Source organism: Paramisgurnus dabryanus, chromosome 23, assembly GCF_030506205.2.
Source record: "Paramisgurnus dabryanus chromosome 23, PD_genome_1.1, whole genome shotgun sequence".
NCBI classification, from domain to species: domain Eukaryota; kingdom Metazoa; phylum Chordata; class Actinopteri; order Cypriniformes; family Cobitidae; genus Paramisgurnus; species Paramisgurnus dabryanus.
The window spans coordinates 5,184,063-5,204,606 of NC_133359.1; the positions used below are offsets into that span (position 1 = coordinate 5,184,063).

Here is a 20,544-nt window from a genome sequence, read left to right on the forward strand (position 1 = left end):
ATTAATAATTAAACATTTAAAATAGTACAGTGCAAGTTACATATAACAAGCGGTTTACAAATAATCAAACTTTTTCACATTTTCATAATTACATTTACATTACAATAAGTTTTTTCTAGTTAGAGACGAGAATAAAGGAAAAATATCTGAATTTAGTATTCCAAAAAAGGACATGATAAAATTTACTTTTTAATATAAAACTTAATAAGAATTTTTTTTTTTTGAGTACAGATTTAAAACCTACTGTACATATTCTGATAAATTGTGATGTCCTCAGAGGGTCCAGCTCTTGACCTGATAATATCATAGGCACATTGGTGGAGGTAAACATATTGGTCCTGTAGACGAAAACAGAAAAAAATTATAGATTAGGAGATTTGTAGAGTACCATATGAGTTGATCCAAAAGCCGCTAAATGTAATCTCTGTCAACGGTTTGTTGACAGAATCTGCTAAATGCCATGTTGATTTTTCAGTCGTCTAAGTGCATGGATGAATGACGAATCACATTTAAACTTGGGTCATTTGTGAAAACTGGGGCTGCGTCCGAAACGCCTATATAGTAGGTGAAAAGCAGTATGCGAGGCGAGTAGTATGTCCAAATTCATAGTATTCCAAAAACATAAGGCGGAAAGTACCCGGATGACCTCCAGCAAGATCCCGAAGTATGATTTGATGGACACTTTGCTGTCTCATTAAATTTAACTTGATAACTTGGTCGGTTTACCTTACTCTGCACCATGAAAGGTCTGTGCAAGTGCATATCATGAACGATTCCATAGACGTCCACCATGCTTTCTTTTTCAATCTTCAAGATCAGGCAGTCGATGGCAATGAATGTCCCTGTTCTGCCCACACCAGCACTGTTAAAATGAAAGACTTAAATTAGACTTATACATATTAATATCTAAATACCAATTTTAAATACCCGTAGCATACCTGCAATGCACCACAGTTGGCGAGTAGCTTGACTGTTGGTCGATGTGCTCTCTCACCAAGTGTCTGAAGTCAATGAGAAGTTCAGTGCTCTGTGGGACTCTATGATGTGGCCAGGTTGTTAACTGGAATTGCCGTACATTGCGAGTCTCTGCTGTTTTAACCTGTTAAGAATCACATAAACTACATGTAAATGTTTTGTGTTGTTGAGTCAGTTCGATAGCAAGTGGAGGTAATATCAGAAGGTAGAGATTCAAGGTGGTGTTGGCTCACATTTTTGATGGTAAAGTCTCTTGTGGTCCAGTTTTCCTGTACGGTTTCAACTATGGTTGTAACTGAGATGTTGTCATAATGATTAGTCCCACATGGCCAGTACTTCTCACATTTCACCTACAAAAAATAAGACATGGCTAGTTAATTTTACTATCTCTGTAAGCGATCTTTTGTTTTTAAATGACTGTACAGTACTACCACTGTTCAAAACCCTTATCGATGGCAAGTACATTTTAATGTTTCTTGAACTCACTTGTCCCTGCTCATTGCATTTGGTCAGCATCACTAAGGTGTAGACGTCCTGCTCCCAGATCATTCTCCAGAATTCATTTACCGTATTAGGCAATGGTCCCTGGGCAGCTATAAACTCTTTTCTAAAATTGTAACCCTGGTCAGAAATCAAAAAAAGATGACATCCTATTTTTAAACAATATACATTCTGTGTTGATGTGAAAGTTCTCAATTTATACGAATAATAATGTATTATTACATTATTTTTTCTCTAATCATTAACACTCTGCTTGTCTCATAACACTCCTTCCTGCTTTTATATATTACTATATGCAAAATTAGCTGCAGCTGGGAAAGTCATTTATACTCACTGGGATGTAGTTGGCATTGATGTAATCGTCGAAGGGGCTGCAACATATTGATAATTTCACTCTTGAAGCATCATCTTTAAATCGGAAACATAATACAATTAGTATTAAACAGCAGACATTAAACATAAGCATAAAAATATAGACATAGACAGGTTAAAATGCTTGACGTTTGAAAGTTATAGCTTGATGGTACATTAAAAGATAATAGGAAGTTTCTAATGATTTCTAATGATAAATGTCATTAATGTAATGACTATACACCTTATATTTTACGTAAATGTGGGCACCGCCATGTTTGAGCTACTTTGTGTAAGACTTCCGGTGAGCCTCTAAAGCTAATAGTAGTCATATTGTAAGGGACATGAGTTTGCAGTTTTGACTGGCTTTTTAGTGTTTATTATGAAATCTATGAAGACCGGCATAATTCGTGCAGTTATGGGTTGCCATAATAGCTAATTAAAATGCAATAAATCTCTACAAAACATTTTTTTTAAAGGGGAAGTCCAATCTAGACATTTTAGCCTGTTTATCACGGGTAATTTATGTCCACTTTGCATTATACATGAGGAAAAATAAATAAATTTGCACGATTTCGATTATTAGATTGATAGTGTGTTGAAGCGGAATTTTCGTAACGGTCTTTAATGGACACAATTAACCAGAATGCACTGCGCGAAACTGATTCATTAGCTCCACCCACTAACCACTGTTCGATGCAGTCGTCAGGTTTGTTTGACTTCATGCGGCGCCGCAGGAACCGACAGCTGGATGACGTCAAGGTTCCGCGAAAGGGATTTAAAAGCAAACTCCTCCGTATGATTTCGCGAATCGCTCTCGCGGTACTTTGACGTCATCCCGCTGTCGATTCTTGCAACGCCACATGAAGTTGAACAAGCCTAATAACTTCTTTTACCGCTCAACTAGCTCTCAAATCAACTCAAGTCAACTTGAAGTTAGCCGGCAGACGAACCCATCCAAAGAGTAACTCCGCTTTAACCGTCTCTGAGGGGGAAATCACCAAAGCCCTCGATAAAAGATGACTAGAACCTGTGCAGTATGTGGATGTAAGGACAACAAATTCAGGCCACCGGGAGTTTTTATTGTTGACATCAACGCGACCCTCAGCTGACCCACCACTACACTACTTTGAATATGCAGCCAGCACTTTCGTCAGGAAGATTTTGAGTACTGTTTTCAGCCCAGTTTTTCCGCGGACTCAGGTAATGTAAAATTGTTAAAATATCTAAAACATCATTTGACTTAGTTGTTGCTTGTTTTGTGTAACTACGGTAAACATACTACGTAGAAAGTTATTATCATGTTGTTGTTATTATAAACACGAGCAAAGCAAGCTAACGTTAGCTCCTGTGCAGCTGTCAATCAAAAACGTTATCATCTACTGTCAATCATCTCGCCTCAAGACCCGCCTCCATTTAGAACATTCAGAATTAATGTAGTCGTGCATTTTTCTTCCGGTGATTTGATGACGCGTCAAATCACCGTTACTGTAGCAGTTAAAAGCTTTAATTTTTTATATGGAGTTAGTACATTTGATGGCAGCACAATCAACTACATATATGGCATGAAATATAGTGTTGGAGCATAATGTAGTTTTAGGGTGGACTTCCGCTTTAACCATAATACACGCACAAGAGCTGAACATGTATGTGGCGCACGTGCACCCATAATCTGTATCCACACATCCATCCAGAAAAACCTTTCATAGAAACTGCCAGTAAACAATTAATACATAAATTGTTTAAAAACAACTAATATTATGTTGATAAAAATAAGCTGGTTTATTTATTCTGCTACTATATATTATTACAAAAATGTGATTACAGTACAGAATATATGCACCATAAACGTATTAGTTAATGTTTATAATAGTTCGTAATGTGTTTGCGCACTTTTATGAAAAAGCTAATAATTTTAAAATAAGCAAATAATTTCATAAGCTCATGTCTCCATGTAGTGTGTAAGAAGTGATGTAATAATATTTTCATAAAATGAAAACAATACTGAATAAATATAATAGTTTAATATGTTTATTACAATATGTTGAATGATAAAGATGCTGCTGACTGTCGGACCGCATGAAGCTTGATGTGTCAACATAAAAACTAAGTTAAAAATTGCTGTTTAAAAAACACACATCAGAGGGACAGTTGTGGCATTTTAAACTATCGCCAAAAAAGGTTCAAAACACGAAGTTTTGGTCTTTTCCATGTACAAACACTCGACTGACTTTCCCATTGTAAAGATGCTAGTATGTCTCTGTGCTTTTATATTTGCGCATTGAAGACCCGTCACCCCATAGTAACAACATGAAATTATTGAATATACAGTATCTTCATATGATATATCACACTTCCTATTTTTTTCCTAATTTTTCCTAATTACACTGGTTAATACATGGCAGGTGTAGTAAATCTTTACCATAACCATTTAAATCATGTTTTCTATCGGCTGGCTATTCAAACGGACGTCGCACAAAGAAGGGAAATATGTCACGCCTCTTACTTCCGTGTTCGAAAATAAGGTGGATAGTCTTCTGTTGTTTTTAGAAAATGGAATGCGTTAAACAATAGTTTTGGCTTTGGCCACTAAGGGCCGTTCTTAGAACTTTAGAGACAGAAATTTCAGTGCAAACATTTTGATATTAATTTGAGACATGCTGTTTCTTTAAATATCTAAAATAATTGTGTTGTATAGTGTTTTATAGTGTTAAACTCACAAGGTAACACATTAACATAACGGTTCTTTGCTTCGTTTTCAATAATGAGGGCAGCAATCCTTGACTGTGCAGTTCCAACAGCTTTCAAAACCTGCAACAATAATACAAACAACACAACCTCTTGACACCAACACAATAATAGCAGCAGTAGAATTAATGAATGACAGATTGTTTCAGGTCATGAACATTCATTTATTTTATATAATAATATGGTATTTGCTGTCTTATTTGTACCTCATACTCTTCCTCAAATCGAAAGAAGTCTGCATGTTCCTTGAAATATTCTTCATAAACCTTTTGTGTCAAAGGAAGGCTTCTGCATGGTATGACACAAGATACATCTTTGGCAAATACATATGAATCTAAACTACAGTATGAACCCTATTACAATTTGTAATAACTATGAACATAAAATAACAATCTCACCTCATGGCATGCATGGGGGTGTCTGAATTTGTTTTCTTTTTATATCTGAAAAACAACAACGTTAGTAAACTGTTTTGGGGATGTGTGTCTGAAATGTTCTCGAATATTTTTGAATACTTGACAACTCACATTCTCCAATAGATGACAGTGATGGTGAGGATAAAACAGAACACTCCCAGGCCTATACCGACTGCCATCCCAATATTGTCCACAAAGGAGCGTGTATATTTTGACATACAGACAGCTTGGCCTTCTCTTGAGTTATCAACAACCACAACAGTGACACAAAACCTGTAACTGACTCCAGCATTCAGATCATTGATGTTGTAGGATGTGAGGTTGGTTGTTGCATTTCTAGATAATTTATTACCAATCCAGTGAACTCTAAAGAAATGTCTTATTCCGACTGGTTCATTCCATGTCAGAAACGCAGATGATGTTGTGATCTCAGTCACTGCAAGATTCCTGATCACATCTGGATCTTTGTTGGGGAGAGAGGAACAAATGAAAATTGGTGTCTGGGATCATAAAATGTTCATCAAAAGGCTAATACACAATGATCCAACAAATTCGCAGTTTTGGCCTACTGGTTAAAGTAGGGTTTCCCAAACTTGGTTTCTAGCAGGGGGTTCATAAATTGGTGAAAAAAAAAAGAATCAATTACTATTGAATCATAAAATGATGAAATATTTACTTAAATCTCAAGGGGTAAATTAAAAAGAAAATAATTTAGATCAAGGGGATCCGGCTGATGAAAAAGTTTGAAAACCCTTGGATAAGGTAGCTGGGCCAGTTCGACCGGGTGCTCGCTACAATACATTGGTCATTATATCACTTTTCAATTTCAAACTCGTTCGAGTGTTGGTTAAAATTCTCTTTCAGTCGTTCACTTTAATGTCATGTGGAGGACCGACAAATTGTCGGAATTCCCAATTTTGATTAATTGTCGAGATTCCTTAAAAAGATTTCTAACCAACACCTTCTTCAGGGAACAAGGGTTACAAAAGTAGCTGAGACGTTCCCATTCAGTTGTTCTCTTTTACGTCACGTTTTGGGAATCTTGTCATTTTATCGGTCCTTGAAATTGCGTCTCCATTCCCTTCTTCAGGGAACAAGGGTTAGGAAAGTAACTGAGACATTCCCTTTCAGTTGGTTACTTTGACGTCACTTTTTGGGAATCTTGTCTATTTGTCAGTCCTTGACATAACGTCTCTGTTCCCTTCTTCAGGGAACAAGGGTTACGCAACTGAGACATTACCCTTAGTCGGTCAGTTTGACGGCACTTGTTGAAAACCTTGCCAATTCGTCAGTCCTTGACATGACATCTCTGTTCCCTTTTCCAGGGAACAAGGGTTACGCAAGTAACTGAGATGTTCCCTATCAGTCAGTCACTTTGACGGCACTTTTTGGGAATCTTGTCAATTCGTCTGTCCTTTATGTGACATCTTTGTTTCCTTCTTCAGGGAATGAGGGTTATGTAGATAACTGAGATGTTCCCTTTTAGTCTGTCACTTTGACAGCACTTTTTGGGAATCTTGTCAATTTGTCGGCGCTTGATGTGACGTCTCCATTCCCTTCTTCAGGGAATGAGGGTTATGCAGGTAACTGAGATGTTCCCATTCAGTCAGTCACTTTGACGTCACTTTTTGGAAACCTCGCTAATTCGTCAGTCCTTGACATGACGTCTCTGTTCCCTTCTCCAGGGAACAAAGGTTATGCAAGTAACTGAGATGTTACCTTTCAGTCAGTCACTTTGACAGCACTTTTTGGGAATCTTGTCAATTAGTCTTTCCTTTATGTGATGTCTTTGTTCCCTTTTCCAGGGAACAAGGGTTACGCAAGTAACTGAGATGTTCCCTTTCAGTCAGTCACTTTGACTGCATTCTTTGGGAATCTTGTCAATTCGTCTTTCCTTTATGTGATGTCTCTGTTCCCTTCTTCAGGGAACAAGGGTTATGCAAGTAACTGAGACATTCCCTTTCAGTCGGTCATTTTGATGGCAAAAAACTTTTTGGGAATCTTGTCAATTCGCCTGTCCTTTATGTGACATCTTTGTTCCCTTCTTCAGGGAAGAATGGTTACGCAAGTAACTGAGACATTCCCTTTTAGTCGGTCACTTTGACAGCACTTTTTGGGAATCTTGTCAATTTGTCGGCGCTTGATGTGACGTCTCCATTCCCTTTTTCAGGGAATGAGGGTTATGCAGGTAACTGAGATGTTCCCATTCAGTCAGTCACTTTGACAGCACTTTTTGGGAATCTTGTCAATTTGTCGGTCCTTGATGTGACTTCTCTGTTCCATTCTTGAGGGAGCGAGGGTTACGCAAATAACGGAGACGTTCCCATTCAGTCGGTCACTTTGACTTCACATTTTGGGAATTTCGTCAATTTGACGGTCCTTGATGTTACGCAAGTAAGCAAGACGTTTGTTGGATCAATGTGAATCTGACTTTATGTAATATAGCTTCAAAGTGTAAGCTATATAAGACCAAATGTAAGATAGCTTCCTGGTTAAAAGGTTCTTACCGATATAAAGAAAAATCTGATTGCAACTCCCCTCTGTCACATTATCAGCTGCAACTGCATACACTTTGAATAAGTACTGTAATCCAGACATCAGATGATTTATTTTGATGAAGGTGTTCTTCGTAGTTTCATTTATAGTCATACTGTTATTTTCATATTCTACACGATAATGGGAGTTTTGCCCTTTTGGTTTAGTCCAGTGTAGTAAGACCGATGATGATGTAATATTACTAGTGCTGAGGTTTGTTGTGACATCAGGTTCTAAGAGTAAAAGATATGGGACATTATGGGACTGAAATGTGATGCCACAAACTTTATGAAAATCTATTTAAAAGGCATCAAACAATAATCAGGAAACCTAAAATTATAAAACATACTGGTATAAATTGGGATAGAAGCTGAATGTCCTTCTGTCAAGGAATCTGCTGCAACCGGTATGATGTTAAATATGTATTTGACACCAGGAGTTAGTCCAGTGATGTTATAGGATGTGTCATTGGTTTCTTTTTCACCAGCTTTGTCACCAATCCATTGAACTTTAAAAAAAAATCTGTTTCCCAAAGGTTCATCCCATTTCAGAAGCACAGTTGATATTGTGATGTCAGATGCGAAAAGATTCTCGATCACATCTGCATTGAGAGAGAAGCAATGATAAGTGGTGGTTGAAAGGTTTTGAAGATTGTCCATTTAAATGGAAAAAAATTCTGACTTGAAGTAAGTTTCGCAGACGAGGAGTTACTTAAACATTGGGGACTATGTTTAATCAAAATCTAATAAATACTGCATTTTTGTATGCAATATATTTTAAAGTGTCTTATATTGTTGTTAGATCCTTTAGAGACATTTGTAAATGATGGTTGCTCACTGGTCTGCTATTGTGATTAAATCTTTATGCCCTTAATATGACACAGCATTAAGGGAAACATGATTGGTCATATGGCCTCTTGGGCGGTCTCAGAGCGACCATGGTTTCCAGACCTTCAGTACGTACACATCATCTGTGTGCTTACCATCATTTATCAAAATATCTTCTTTTGTGTTCAACAGAATATAGAAACTCATACAGGTTTAAAACAACATGAGGGTGAGTAAATAAGGACATGATTTTCATTTTTGGGGGAACTATCCCTTTAAACCAGCACATCAACCATACCAACCGTTAAACCTCCCATCAACTGTGTAAAGATTTATACAATCAGGTTTTTAGCCTACGCCTAAAATAGTCGCATTTGCCACCAAAATATTAATATGCAAGTGATATTTTTGCTGAGGTTGCCACTGAAGACAGTGACAGTTTAAATGCTATGATTGTAAAATTTGCATGCTAAAACTTTAAATGAGTGTGTTCTGTGCGGCGCGTAACCTATAGCATTCTTTGTTGTGTTGATGTAATAATTTGAGAAAGTATACAACTACGCTGTTGGATGTTTATGTAGGTTTAGTTGTAAAAACCTACAGTACAAAACCATATTGCTACATTAAAGTAAAATACAGTAGTTTGAATTGGCTAATTATGTTTGAACGGGAATATTTTACAGAATGTTTTATTCTTGATGTAAGCTAGCTGTAATAATCCACACAGTAATAAGGGGTACCTGTAAATTGTTACCTTGCATCACATCACAATGAACACAACTCATGATTGCTGTTGAAGGATGACAATAGATTTCTGAAAGTTTGTTTATATTTAATATAATATTCTATAATTTTTTAATGGCAATTGAAACGTTTTTAGGTTCAACTCTTAATAAAACTACAACCTTTGTGTTACAAGCCTGACTCTTAAACACTAGGCTTCCCCCAAAATATAGTTTAGACGTATGTTTTTACTTAAAATATTAAATTATTTTATTAATGTTTTGTTAATAAAGTTAATGTAAGTCCTTAATAGTTAATAACGAAGTAATCATTTACAAATCATGAGTACTTGTTCATAAATGGTTAATAAATGATATGCTAACACTTTATTAATGCTTTGTTAATGCAGTTGTAAGTCATTTATAGATCAATAGCTAGAAACAAATTAATAATTTACAAATCATGAGTACTTGTTCATAAATGGTTAATAAATGATATGCTAACATTTTATTAATGTTTTTTTAATGCAGTTTTAAGTCATTCATAAGTTATTAATTAATGATGAACTAATAATTTGCAAAATGACTAACGTTTATGAATGATGTGCTAACAATTCATGTGTTGCAACGTTATTAAAACATTCATTTCGAGTGAAAAAAATTATAATTCCAGTGGGTTATGTTATGTCCTTTGACTCACCAAAACAGACTTGGATGCATTACAACCTTACATGCTATGAAGTATTCAACACCTCTTATAGATGTGTATAGATAATGGAAAAACGCATGAATAAATCATAAACAAAGCTTTCTGCATACCCTGGCTAACATAAAGTGCAACTGCAAACCATTCATCATTCATAAATGTTACACATGATGTCTGTTACTTGTCACTAATCATGTGTATATGTACAAATCATAAACAAAGATTTCTGCATATCCTAATCTAAAGTGTAAACCCATGAATTGATTTATACTAATATATTATATATTATGCTATTTATACTATACTAATTATTATTTATAAATTTTACGTCATTAGTTTATCATTAACTAATAACTTATAAGTTACTTTCAACTGCATTAACAAAATAAAATATTAGCATATAATTTATTAACCATTTATGAACAAGTACTTATGATTTGTAAATGATTAGTTCATTATTAGCTATTAATCTATAAATGACTTACAACTTCAACAAAACATTAATAAAATGTTAGCATATCACTAACTAATCATTTATGAAGGTATATTAATGATTTGTGAATTATTAGTTAATTATTAACTAATAACTTATAAATGTTTTACAACTGAACATTGTAATAAAGTGTTACCGAATATAATGTTTTCAGTTGTTCCCTTGTGAAATTTGGCAGTGTCATTCATAATACCTGAGTTTAACCCACAAATAAAATTTCTGTAAACACCACCATCAATAGATAGACATAGACACACATATTAAGGATGTAACAAGTCCAGCGCACCCTAACTCATTTTGTAGATAAAACAAAAGTTAAAAGTTAAAGAATTATTAACTTTAATCTGTTTAGACCAACACACACACAGACACGTTTTAAAAACACAGGAGCAGAGTAGAATTACTTTAATCTGTTCATAGTTATATAAACTATTATAAAACTAGCAATAATGCACATAACAAACCCTTTAAAGAAACAAAGTGCACATATGTACCATACAGTTATATTTCCCATGTTTACACACAAATATACAGAACACTTAAAATACACTTTGAACATGGCAATGTCATACAGTAGTCTGGATATCACTTCAGAGCATTAATCACTATAAAATAATTACTGGTAAATTGCAGTTAAGAGATCATGTGTAAACCTTTTTTTTATCCTGTTAAATCGGTTCTGGCAATTTGTCAGAAAAAATTAATTTTACTGTAAAAATTTTTTTTTTAAGTTAAATTAACTTGAATTTACAACATATATAAATAACTTAAGCTAACTTTATTTTTATAATTTATAGCAGCTCCTCACTCCTCAATAAAGTTAAAATTAATTGTAAATTTAAGTTGATTAAACTTAAAAATTTAAGTGCAACATGGAATTTTTACAGTGTGAGAGAAGTTGGCAGTAACTTTCTGGTATGTGGTATGTGTGAACAGAAAATAGGTTTACCGGTATGAGTATGGACGACACCAGAACATGCGGACAGCTTTAGGCCAATCACAACACTCCGCCACAGATGACGTGTATTTCCACGGTGTTTACAGAAGTTTCTCTCTAGATGCTGCAGACACACGTAAAGTGCTAAATCGGCCGTATCTCTTTACCAAAATTGTTTAAAACAGTTTACTATCTCTTTGCTGAATTGTCCACGTCCTTCGCACAATCTCTGTGAAACTTTATGTTTAAACATAACTGTATAATATTTTAGTCGCAGGTTGCGACTCTTTTCCTCTATAGTTCAGTTTGAAGTCATATAAAACAACTTTGTTTGGTCAAGAACAACTTTGAAAGACTGTCAGCGTTTGCCACAGAAGTAGAAACAACAAAATACGTACAACGCAGATATACAGTCATAACCCACCATCGTTTAGAACACAACACTGACCACGCGGCGTGGCGGTTTAATGGTCCGGTGTTTCCTGTATTTTCGAAGCTTTGATTGTGATACGGTGCACAATATAACATGTTCATGTTTCCTGTGTAAAAAAAACGCAGTATCTTATCTCTATAGCGCTTAGCTACTTAGCTTAGCCAGAGCCGTTTGAGCTTAGCTGGCGACTGAAGTATTCGTGTGGATGGAGGTTAAGCAAAAACTCTTATGTCCAAACTGGTCTTTCTCTGTAGTTCTTGAAAAGCGAATTCTGTTCAAGATAATATATTGCTTGGCATTAAACTTTGAGCTTTATAATTGCCGCTTTTAAGGAAACCTCCGCACTGAGAGAGTTTACGACATAAATCATTGCGTATGTGAATAGCACATTTTTGTATTTACTGGTAAAGTCAGTCTGGTAAATTTATTGTAGTTTACAGAAATTACTGTGTCAAAGAGGCTATTTTTATACGTCCATTGTAGGGTTGTGCCGATAGTATCATGTATCGTCGATCGTCAGACATATTGCCGATAACGGGCTTTCATGACCATGGTTACTATTAGGGGTGGAACGGTACACAGAAGTCCCGGTTCGGTTCGTACCTCGGTTCAGGCGTCACGTTAGATTCAATTTCGGTACAATGGAGGGAAAAGCAAAACAAAAATGCAGAAGGCAAATTTTTTAGTACTTAAGATAATCTTAAAAACATAGGTGTCCTTATCGGTGCTATTTTGAGATGTCATGAATATGAACTGAAATGCATTTAACATACTATCTCGTATTACAAAAATGTATACCACTTTAAGTAATCTTGTACTCATCTTTCATACAAATATGGGTTCAAATGTATTACAAGTGTTACCTAAATACATTTTAAAATTACATTTTGGCCTTATTTCATATTAATGTACTAAAGAACATGTAGGATGAATTAACAGGTATGTACGACTTCACGAGGCGCTGCAAGAAACGACAAGTGGATGACATCAGAGTAACGCGAGAGCGATTTGAAATCAGCCTTCTCCGCAAGATTTCTCGCGGTTCTCTGTCGCTGATGGCACTGCGTAAAGTTGAGCACAAATAAAAAAAACTGGACTGGCGTCGACCTGACAAAAAACTGCAGAGTGCCAGAGAGTGTAGACAGGCTCTGATAGAGCGCATACATAGGCGGAGCTCGGCTGCATCGGCGCCAATCAGAGCTTCAGAGCTAAAGCGGGGCTACAGATTAGCTGTCCATAAAGAACCCGCGTATCTAACAGTAGTTCGGCATTACATTAATTATTTTGCACGCAAGTTTTTTTTAATTTTCATACCGTGTATTCTCAGTTTAAATTCATGCACCGAACCGTATCCCCCGTACCGATTCGGTTCGAAACGAATACATGTACCGTTCCACCCCTAGTTACTATTATTATCATCATAGTTTCACATTAACATGCACATTGCGTGCTTTTCCTCGTTTGTGGGCTTCCATTGCGCGAGAGAGCTTGTAACGCGTGCAAATTCCTTCTCGCACACACCTTGACTTAATGTGCATGTCTTGAACTCTTGCTCGGACCTGAATGCGCACAGCCTAGACTCCTTCTAGCACCTGAACTCTGACTCTTCCTCGCATATGAGCTCGTAATGCCGCGACTTTGACATTTCCTTGACATCCTGACATTTTGTAATTTTCACAAAAGTTTCACAAAATGCATTACAGAAAAATTTTCATCTAAAAATATATAAATGTACAAATATAACAAATGAAACAACAGACCCTCTGCTTTCAAACAAACAAACAAAACGGAGAAAAAACATTTCATCCTATCTATATTTTTTTTCTGCTAGAAAACTCTTAAATATAACTCGTCAATGGCGGAGAAAGAGTTAATGAAGCGTTCGGCATTAATGGCATCAGTTTTAAGAAGGTTGCGGTCATGACAGTGTTGCCCTTAGAGTAAATCAGCTTTTTTTTGTCCAGCAATCAAGTGACTTGTCATACGTTTGTAAAAAATGAACAAATAAATAAATGAATAATTTATTGTGCCGCCCCCTGATACTATCGTGTATCGGCGATCTCACAGGCTGACGATAGGACGATCTCAAAATGGGGTATATTGCCCAACACTAGTCCACTGTATTTATGAATTTTCATTTCCATTGATATGGCAAAAACAAAACAAATACAGATATTGCCAGTTGAAGGAAAATGGCAAAATTACACTAGGATGGTAGGTTTATAACAGATATTTCTTTCTAAATAAACTATACATATATTACATATATCTGCAGGGGTTTCACATTTTATTGAAAATCATAATAAATTATACAAATATACTTTTGAAAATGTCTTGGTAAAAAAATAAAAATCCCTTGATTTATACATTATACTTTTTAAATTTTTGCTGTTGCATCTTTAAAGTTTAAATATAAAAAAATAAAGAACAGCATTGCCAGTGCCAAATAAGAAATGTTACCTTAAAAGTTTTAAGCATTGTGCACTGCAGGATTTTGAAATCAAATATTAAATCAATGAGATTAGATAGTAAGGATCTTGTAACCATTCTTATTTCGAGTTTTTAATTGGATAATTCATGTAAGTATGAAGTGCTTCTGTGTTCTGGTAAATTAAGTCTACGTTGGTTCCAGTTCTTGAGCGAATAATATCATAGGCACACTGGTGGAGATAAACATATTGATCCTGAAACAAATTAAAACATCATTAAAATTCAATGTTGGTACTGTGATTTCAGCTTTGCTGCATTGCATTTTTGATTCGTATGTTAGGTAAATGTCCATTACCTCAGTCTGCACCATTAAAGCCCTGTGCATTCGCATATCATTAACAATTCCATAGACGTCCACCATACTTTCTCTTTCAATCTGGAAGATCAGGCGATCGATGGCGATGAAGGTCCCTGTTCTGCCCACGCCAGCACTGTTAAAGGTAAAAGGCCAAATTTAAGAAAGCTTGTACAATGTTTTTAGTATAATATTAATCACAAATACATGTCTGTTGAGCCTACCTGCAGTGCACCACGTTTGGTGAGTGGCGTGAGTATTGGTCTATGTGCTCTCTTACTAGATGTCTGAAGTCAATGAGGAGTTCAGTGCTTTTTGGAACTCCATGATCTGGCCACGCCGTGAAGTGGAATTGCCTTACATTGCGAGTCTCCGCTGTTTTCACCTGTTATTAATCACATTATCAACAATAAAATACAAAGCCCTTCAAACGACACAAAGTTTAAACTTAGTTCGGAAATGTCAAGCTAGACTCAGGAGTACAAACTCCAGAGGATGGAGTCCAGTAGTACCTGGTCTGTGTGACCCGATTAACTTCAATGTAATGCGTATTAAGTACAATATATGTATTTATTTATGAGGTGCAAGAAAAATCCTGCCTTACATTTTTGATGCTGAGGTCTCTTATGGTCCAGCTCTCCATTGTTATTTCTGCAGTGATTGTCACAGAGATGTTATGGTAGTGAGTTGTCCCAGATGGCCAGTACTTCTCACACTTCACCTATACGGAAAATGACAGAAACTGCTAGTTAGCTTTACTTTTCATGTTATACACATTTTCACTTAAAGGACAAGTTCGGTATTTTAGACTTAAAGCCCTGTTTTCAGATTGTTTATGGTGAAATAGAATGATTTTGACTGAAATTTCGACATTTGCGGCTGTCCTGAGAATTTTCGCGTGTTTGTGTTTCAGCTCAGACCTCTACAATGGGTTTAATGGTGCACTGGAACAATCCTTCCTAAAATGCATTAAACTTTCGTTTACAAAGACGTGAAACTCACCGAGTGGTCAGGGGTGTTCACTGATATGCTCACACAAAAATCGCTGCAAAAGATGCTTTCCAACAGCTGTTTTAGCATTCGTTGTTAACTTGGGGACCTATTTTCCCAAACGCCTCACACCCGTACATTCTTCCGCTTAGAGCTTGAATAATAAACACTCCAGCCCAGGTGGTGGCGCTAATCCGCCTTTGCCAATTGCAAGAATAGAAACAAAGTTCCCGGCGCGGAGTAATACCGTACCTCACAGCACAACTAATACAAGTCAATGGAGTTGGTAAAAACTACGATAAAACCTGTTGGAATGCGTCTTTTGGAGCGATTTTTGTGTGAGCATACCAGTGAACACCCCTGACCACTCGGTGAGTTTCACGTCTTTGTAAACGAAAGTTTAATGCATTTTAGGAAGGATTGTTCCAGTGCACCATTAAACCCATTGTAGAGGTCTGAGCTGAAACACAAACACGCGAAAATTCTCAGGGCAGTCGAAAATGTCGAAATTTCAGTCAAAACCATTCTATTTCACCATAAACAATCTGAAAACAGGGCTTTAAGTCTAAAATACCGAACTTGTCCTTTAAATTAAATTTCCAGCACTAGTCAGTATGACTGACGAAAATTGTATTTTTTTTACTTACTCGTCCCTGCTCATTGCATTTGGTCAGCATCACTACAGTGTAGACGTTCTTTTCCCAAATCATTCTCCAGAAATCATTCACAGTGATGGGTAACGGACCCTGGGCGGCTATAAACTCTTTTCTTGAATTGTAGCCCTAGTCGCAAAAAATAATGTGGAAAAGGAATAAATAGTTATGCACAATTCACCTTTAAAATGGTAATGTACTGACGTGTTAGAATTTCACCAATTAGGTGTTTTTATACTCACTGGGATGTAGTTTGCATTGATGTAGTCATCAGAGGCGCTGCCACATATTGATAATTTCACTCTTGAAGCATCGTCTTAAAATTTAACACAATGCAATTAGTTACTTATTCTGTAATAATGACATCTAATTCAGCACAAAATCTGGTCTAGGTTGTAGATTATTCTGGGCAAGTATTCTGGGGGAGGCTACTTACAAGGTAACACATTACTGTAACGGTTCTTTGGCTTGTTTTCAGCAGAAAGTGCAATTTCTTTGGACTGTGAAGTTCCAACATTTTTCAACTCCTGCAACAAGACAAACACATAATAGTATACGCTTTAAAAACTCCCCGGTGTGAAAGGGACAAACCAAACCTGCTGGGTTGTAATTTAACTTACGTTAGATAAATTGTTTTAATCCAGTTAAATTTATTGATTGAATAAAAAAAGATATCGGCATGATTAAAAAGTTGCTACTCGTATTTTTGGTGTATGCTGACCATTATTTACTACAGATAAAAATGGCATAAAAATATTCAACAGGTTTCCCACGGGTCCTTGAAATCCTTTAAAGTTTGCGAATCTGGGGAAAAAATTTAAGGCCTGGGAAGTTTTTGAAAATATACATACATAGATACAGGTAAATTGAAAGTGCTAGAATTTATTTTATGCAAGACGTTTTTGTAAAAAAAAATCCATATTATTTCCTGTGTAGTGTAGGATAATATCATAAAAATTCTAGACTTTTTAAGCACATGTGCTAAACTGTTCGCTTTAAATGCTTATATCTTCTCTATGCAAATGTTGATTCATACCAAAATGCTTTAATACATGAAAACGTCTCAGGTTACGTATGTAACTGTTGTTCCCTGAGAAAGGAACAAGACGCTGCGTCTCCCTTGCCATACTTACTGCGTCCCTGTAACGCCGTCTTTGGGAATATTTCAGATAGCGAGATACTTGCTGACTCCCGCGTCACCCTGTCTTTGTCGTTAAGCCTCACCATTGGTTTAATTTGATATACACATTCAGACGCACTTACCCCTGTGACACAGCGCGAGTTCCCTCGAAAGGGAGGTGTAACAATGTATCTTAAAACATAACACGATGTAACCTTGCTCTTACTTGAAATGTGTCCCCACATTTAGTCCTTGAATTTGAGGGCATTGGACCTGGAAAGCCCTTGAAAGGTCCTTAAATTTGAAGTTAACTAAGGTGTGGGAACCCTGATTCTCACAATACCTGTACATTTACATTAATTTCTCGCTTTTATCTAATGTAACGAACAGTATACATTTGACCAGTATGTGTGTTGTTCAACAGAATCGATTCTGTGACCTTTGCAATGCTCATATAATGCCATACCAGTTGAGCCACTGGAACACCGTACCTCATACTCTTCAGCGAAACCACAGTTGGAGTCTGCATGCTGCTTCTTAAAATACTCTTCATAAGCTTCAATTTTCAGAGCAGTGCTACTTCTAGCCGGAAAAATACAGAAAATAAAAATAAGTCTGAAGTTAAGTGCACACTACAAGATTGAAGGTTTTGCTCTGAACAAATTTAAAGACTTGTTTTCTGGTATTTTCAGTAGCGCCTCACTGCAGAACGCGACATCCAGGGGGCGGGGTTGGATTTAGATCCAGGGGCGGAGCTGGATCCCGATCCAGAGATCCCATTGGTCGGCAGTTTTACCACAAGACACGTCATACATGTGTTGCTGCGTTACCAGTTCCGCATTAAGTCGTAATTAAATTAAGTTATTATTTTGACATAAAAACTAACTTTACTTATGACTACAATAAAAGTAGTGCCTTTAGGGTGAAATATAAGTTTTTTGCTATAATGTTTTGGAGTAAAACATTTCGGGTAAGCCTACTATGAGTAATCTTACCACATGCAGTTTAAGACCTATTAATGGATACAGTATAAATTAAATATGCATAATTATAAAAATATATAGGCTATGGCATGTTATTTAGAAATTAATAAATTAAATGTTTATCTTGTATGGACTTTGAACTTGTTTTAACGCGTCTTTTCTTACAGCCAGGAAACAGGTTTCCCTTGTAGATGGTTTACTTTTTTATTTGCTAATAAAAGATATCAAATAAATTAGTTTTTATATTTACTCGTATAGGAATAGCTGTGTTATAAGTGGGATAATGTACAAATAAATCCCTTCAGTGATATCAAACTGTCGGGAACGTGTCCGTACCTCTCCTTACACCTAACTGTAATACTTTCTAAATTATGAATCTTTCTCAACTATATTATTAATCAAACGTACACTTAAATTGATAAGAGCAAACGTTGGCGACCACAGGTTGCAACTAATTGCGGGCTGCAACAACGCAAATATACTGGTTCATTTGGCGGAAAGTACATAAAGTGGGAGGAGTTGGATCTAGATCCAACCCCGCCCCCTGGATGTTGTGTTCCGCAGTGAGGACCATCTCGGTATTTTGGTGAGCACTTGTACACTAAAATGCTTGATCGAAAAAGAGACATTCACTAAAAGCTGTAGAGTTTGCTCTAAGCTCTCAACAGCATAGCTATCTTGGAAGGTAGGACGTAAATAATGGTGTAACAATACGTTGTGGACTTTATTTTACACTATCCACATGTTCACGGCACGCCCATCTAGGCATTTCCACCCAAAACAACCTATGCGTCAGATTGCGGTGCAACAAAGTGGGTTTAGTAGCGAAAAGACAGGCAGAAAACTGTCTGCTGACTAAATATTAATAAAAAAAAATCTAAACTAAAATTGTATCCACATTTTTTTGATAGCCAAAACTGTATCGTGACAAGATTTACACTAGGGATGCACCGAAATGAAAATTCTTGGTCGAAACCGAAAACCGAAAATGAGGAAACCAAGGCCGAAAAACCGAAACCGAAACACCGAAATAAATTATTATGCCAATTATTAGTACAAATCCATTTATGACTAATACTGTGTACTAACTTTACTAGGGGTGTGTGACAGATCACAAAACTCACAGTTCAGATCACATTACAGTTTTTGAGGCACGGATCAGATTATTTTTCAGATCAGAAAAAAGGGGGTGGGGAAAATCTAATAACAAATAAAGAAATTACAAACATTTATAAAAAAGAAAAAAGCTGCTCATTAATAAGGGCTAACATTAGCATTAGGTACAGAAATCGAATTAAATGAGTTATAACACTGTCTTTATTGTATAAATTAAATATATTATTATTTTTAGAGCTATTTGTCTCTTTGTTAGACTTAAGTAGGTTAATTGAGGTTACTGTCTCTTCAAATAAGCAGAGACTGGTTTATGACTGTAATCTATACATACACTTAAGACATAAACAAATGTTTTTATTAGAAAAAGAATACTTTGGAGATAATTTTGTTTATATGTGCCCTGTCAATAACAGAAAGATTTTACGTTCGCTTGTTTGCGTCTCACTCGTGTGTGCACTATTGAGGGCACTTAAACGCGCGCGCACACAGAGAACGAAGGCGAATCCCAAACAGCGCAGCATAAAAACGTTACGTTGTTTTTCATTGCTTTATTCGGCACATGTATGTTAATGGACTATACAGTATGAGACACATTTGCGCGACTCTCTCTAAAGTTTACACATCAAGAGTTCTGATCTTTGAAGGGCGTACTCACTGTGATGATCACGTCTGGACCGGACACAACCGCATGTGCCTCTGTGCGTACTTTAGCGCCTTTTTGCGGTTAAATACATCCACGCCGCATACATGTACATGTTGCTTCAGACAAGCACGTGCAGGTCGCGGTTTCTGTTTGCGTCATCACAACATTTCGGCCGTATTGTTTCGGTGATAAAAGTCTTTCGGTGGCCGAATATTCGGTGCTTCCCTAATTTACACCACTAGAATCGTCAGCTTTTAAAAATTGCTCGTCTATGCTAAAAATACAGCAAATGCACCCTGACAACATGGCAACTTGGCAAAAGACTTAATAGACTTAAAATGCGACTAGTTACAACTTCAGAAACTATGAAACAGCCAGGCACACGTTGAAAATGTTCTACTGTCTGGAGCTTTTTGTCGCAGACTAGTCACAAACCAGTGAAAACCTTCAGTCTTGTAATGTGTTTTATATAAAAGATTGGAAACAATATACTATGTTGTATAGTGTTACTTACTTTTTGCTTCTGGAAGGAAAAAGAAAATAAGTTTTAAGTATTGCCAATGCCAAATATAATCAAATTATACTTATTAAAACAAAATTGTAAACTTAC

At 36.2% G+C, this 20,544-nt stretch overlaps 1 protein-coding gene across 1 annotated transcript; it reads right to left on the reverse strand.

The window, feature by feature from the left end:
• Positions 1–219: 219 nt before the first annotated feature.
• On the reverse strand, positions 220–8,155 carry ptprjb.2 (protein tyrosine phosphatase receptor type Jb, tandem duplicate 2). Its single transcript, XM_065292227.2, has 12 exons — positions 7,876–8,155; positions 7,499–7,759; positions 5,103–5,454; positions 4,974–5,018; positions 4,782–4,863; positions 4,548–4,638; positions 1,811–1,884; positions 1,462–1,596; positions 1,209–1,325; positions 939–1,099; positions 727–862; positions 220–338 (listed from the first exon to the last, which is right to left on the reverse strand). Exons 2-12 carry the CDS (start codon positions 7,638–7,640, stop codon positions 234–236), a joined length of 1,440 nt encoding a protein of 479 aa, XP_065148299.2. The 5' UTR covers positions 7,641–7,759; positions 7,876–8,155; the 3' UTR covers positions 220–233.
• Between the last annotated feature and the right edge of the window lie 12,389 nt (positions 8,156–20,544).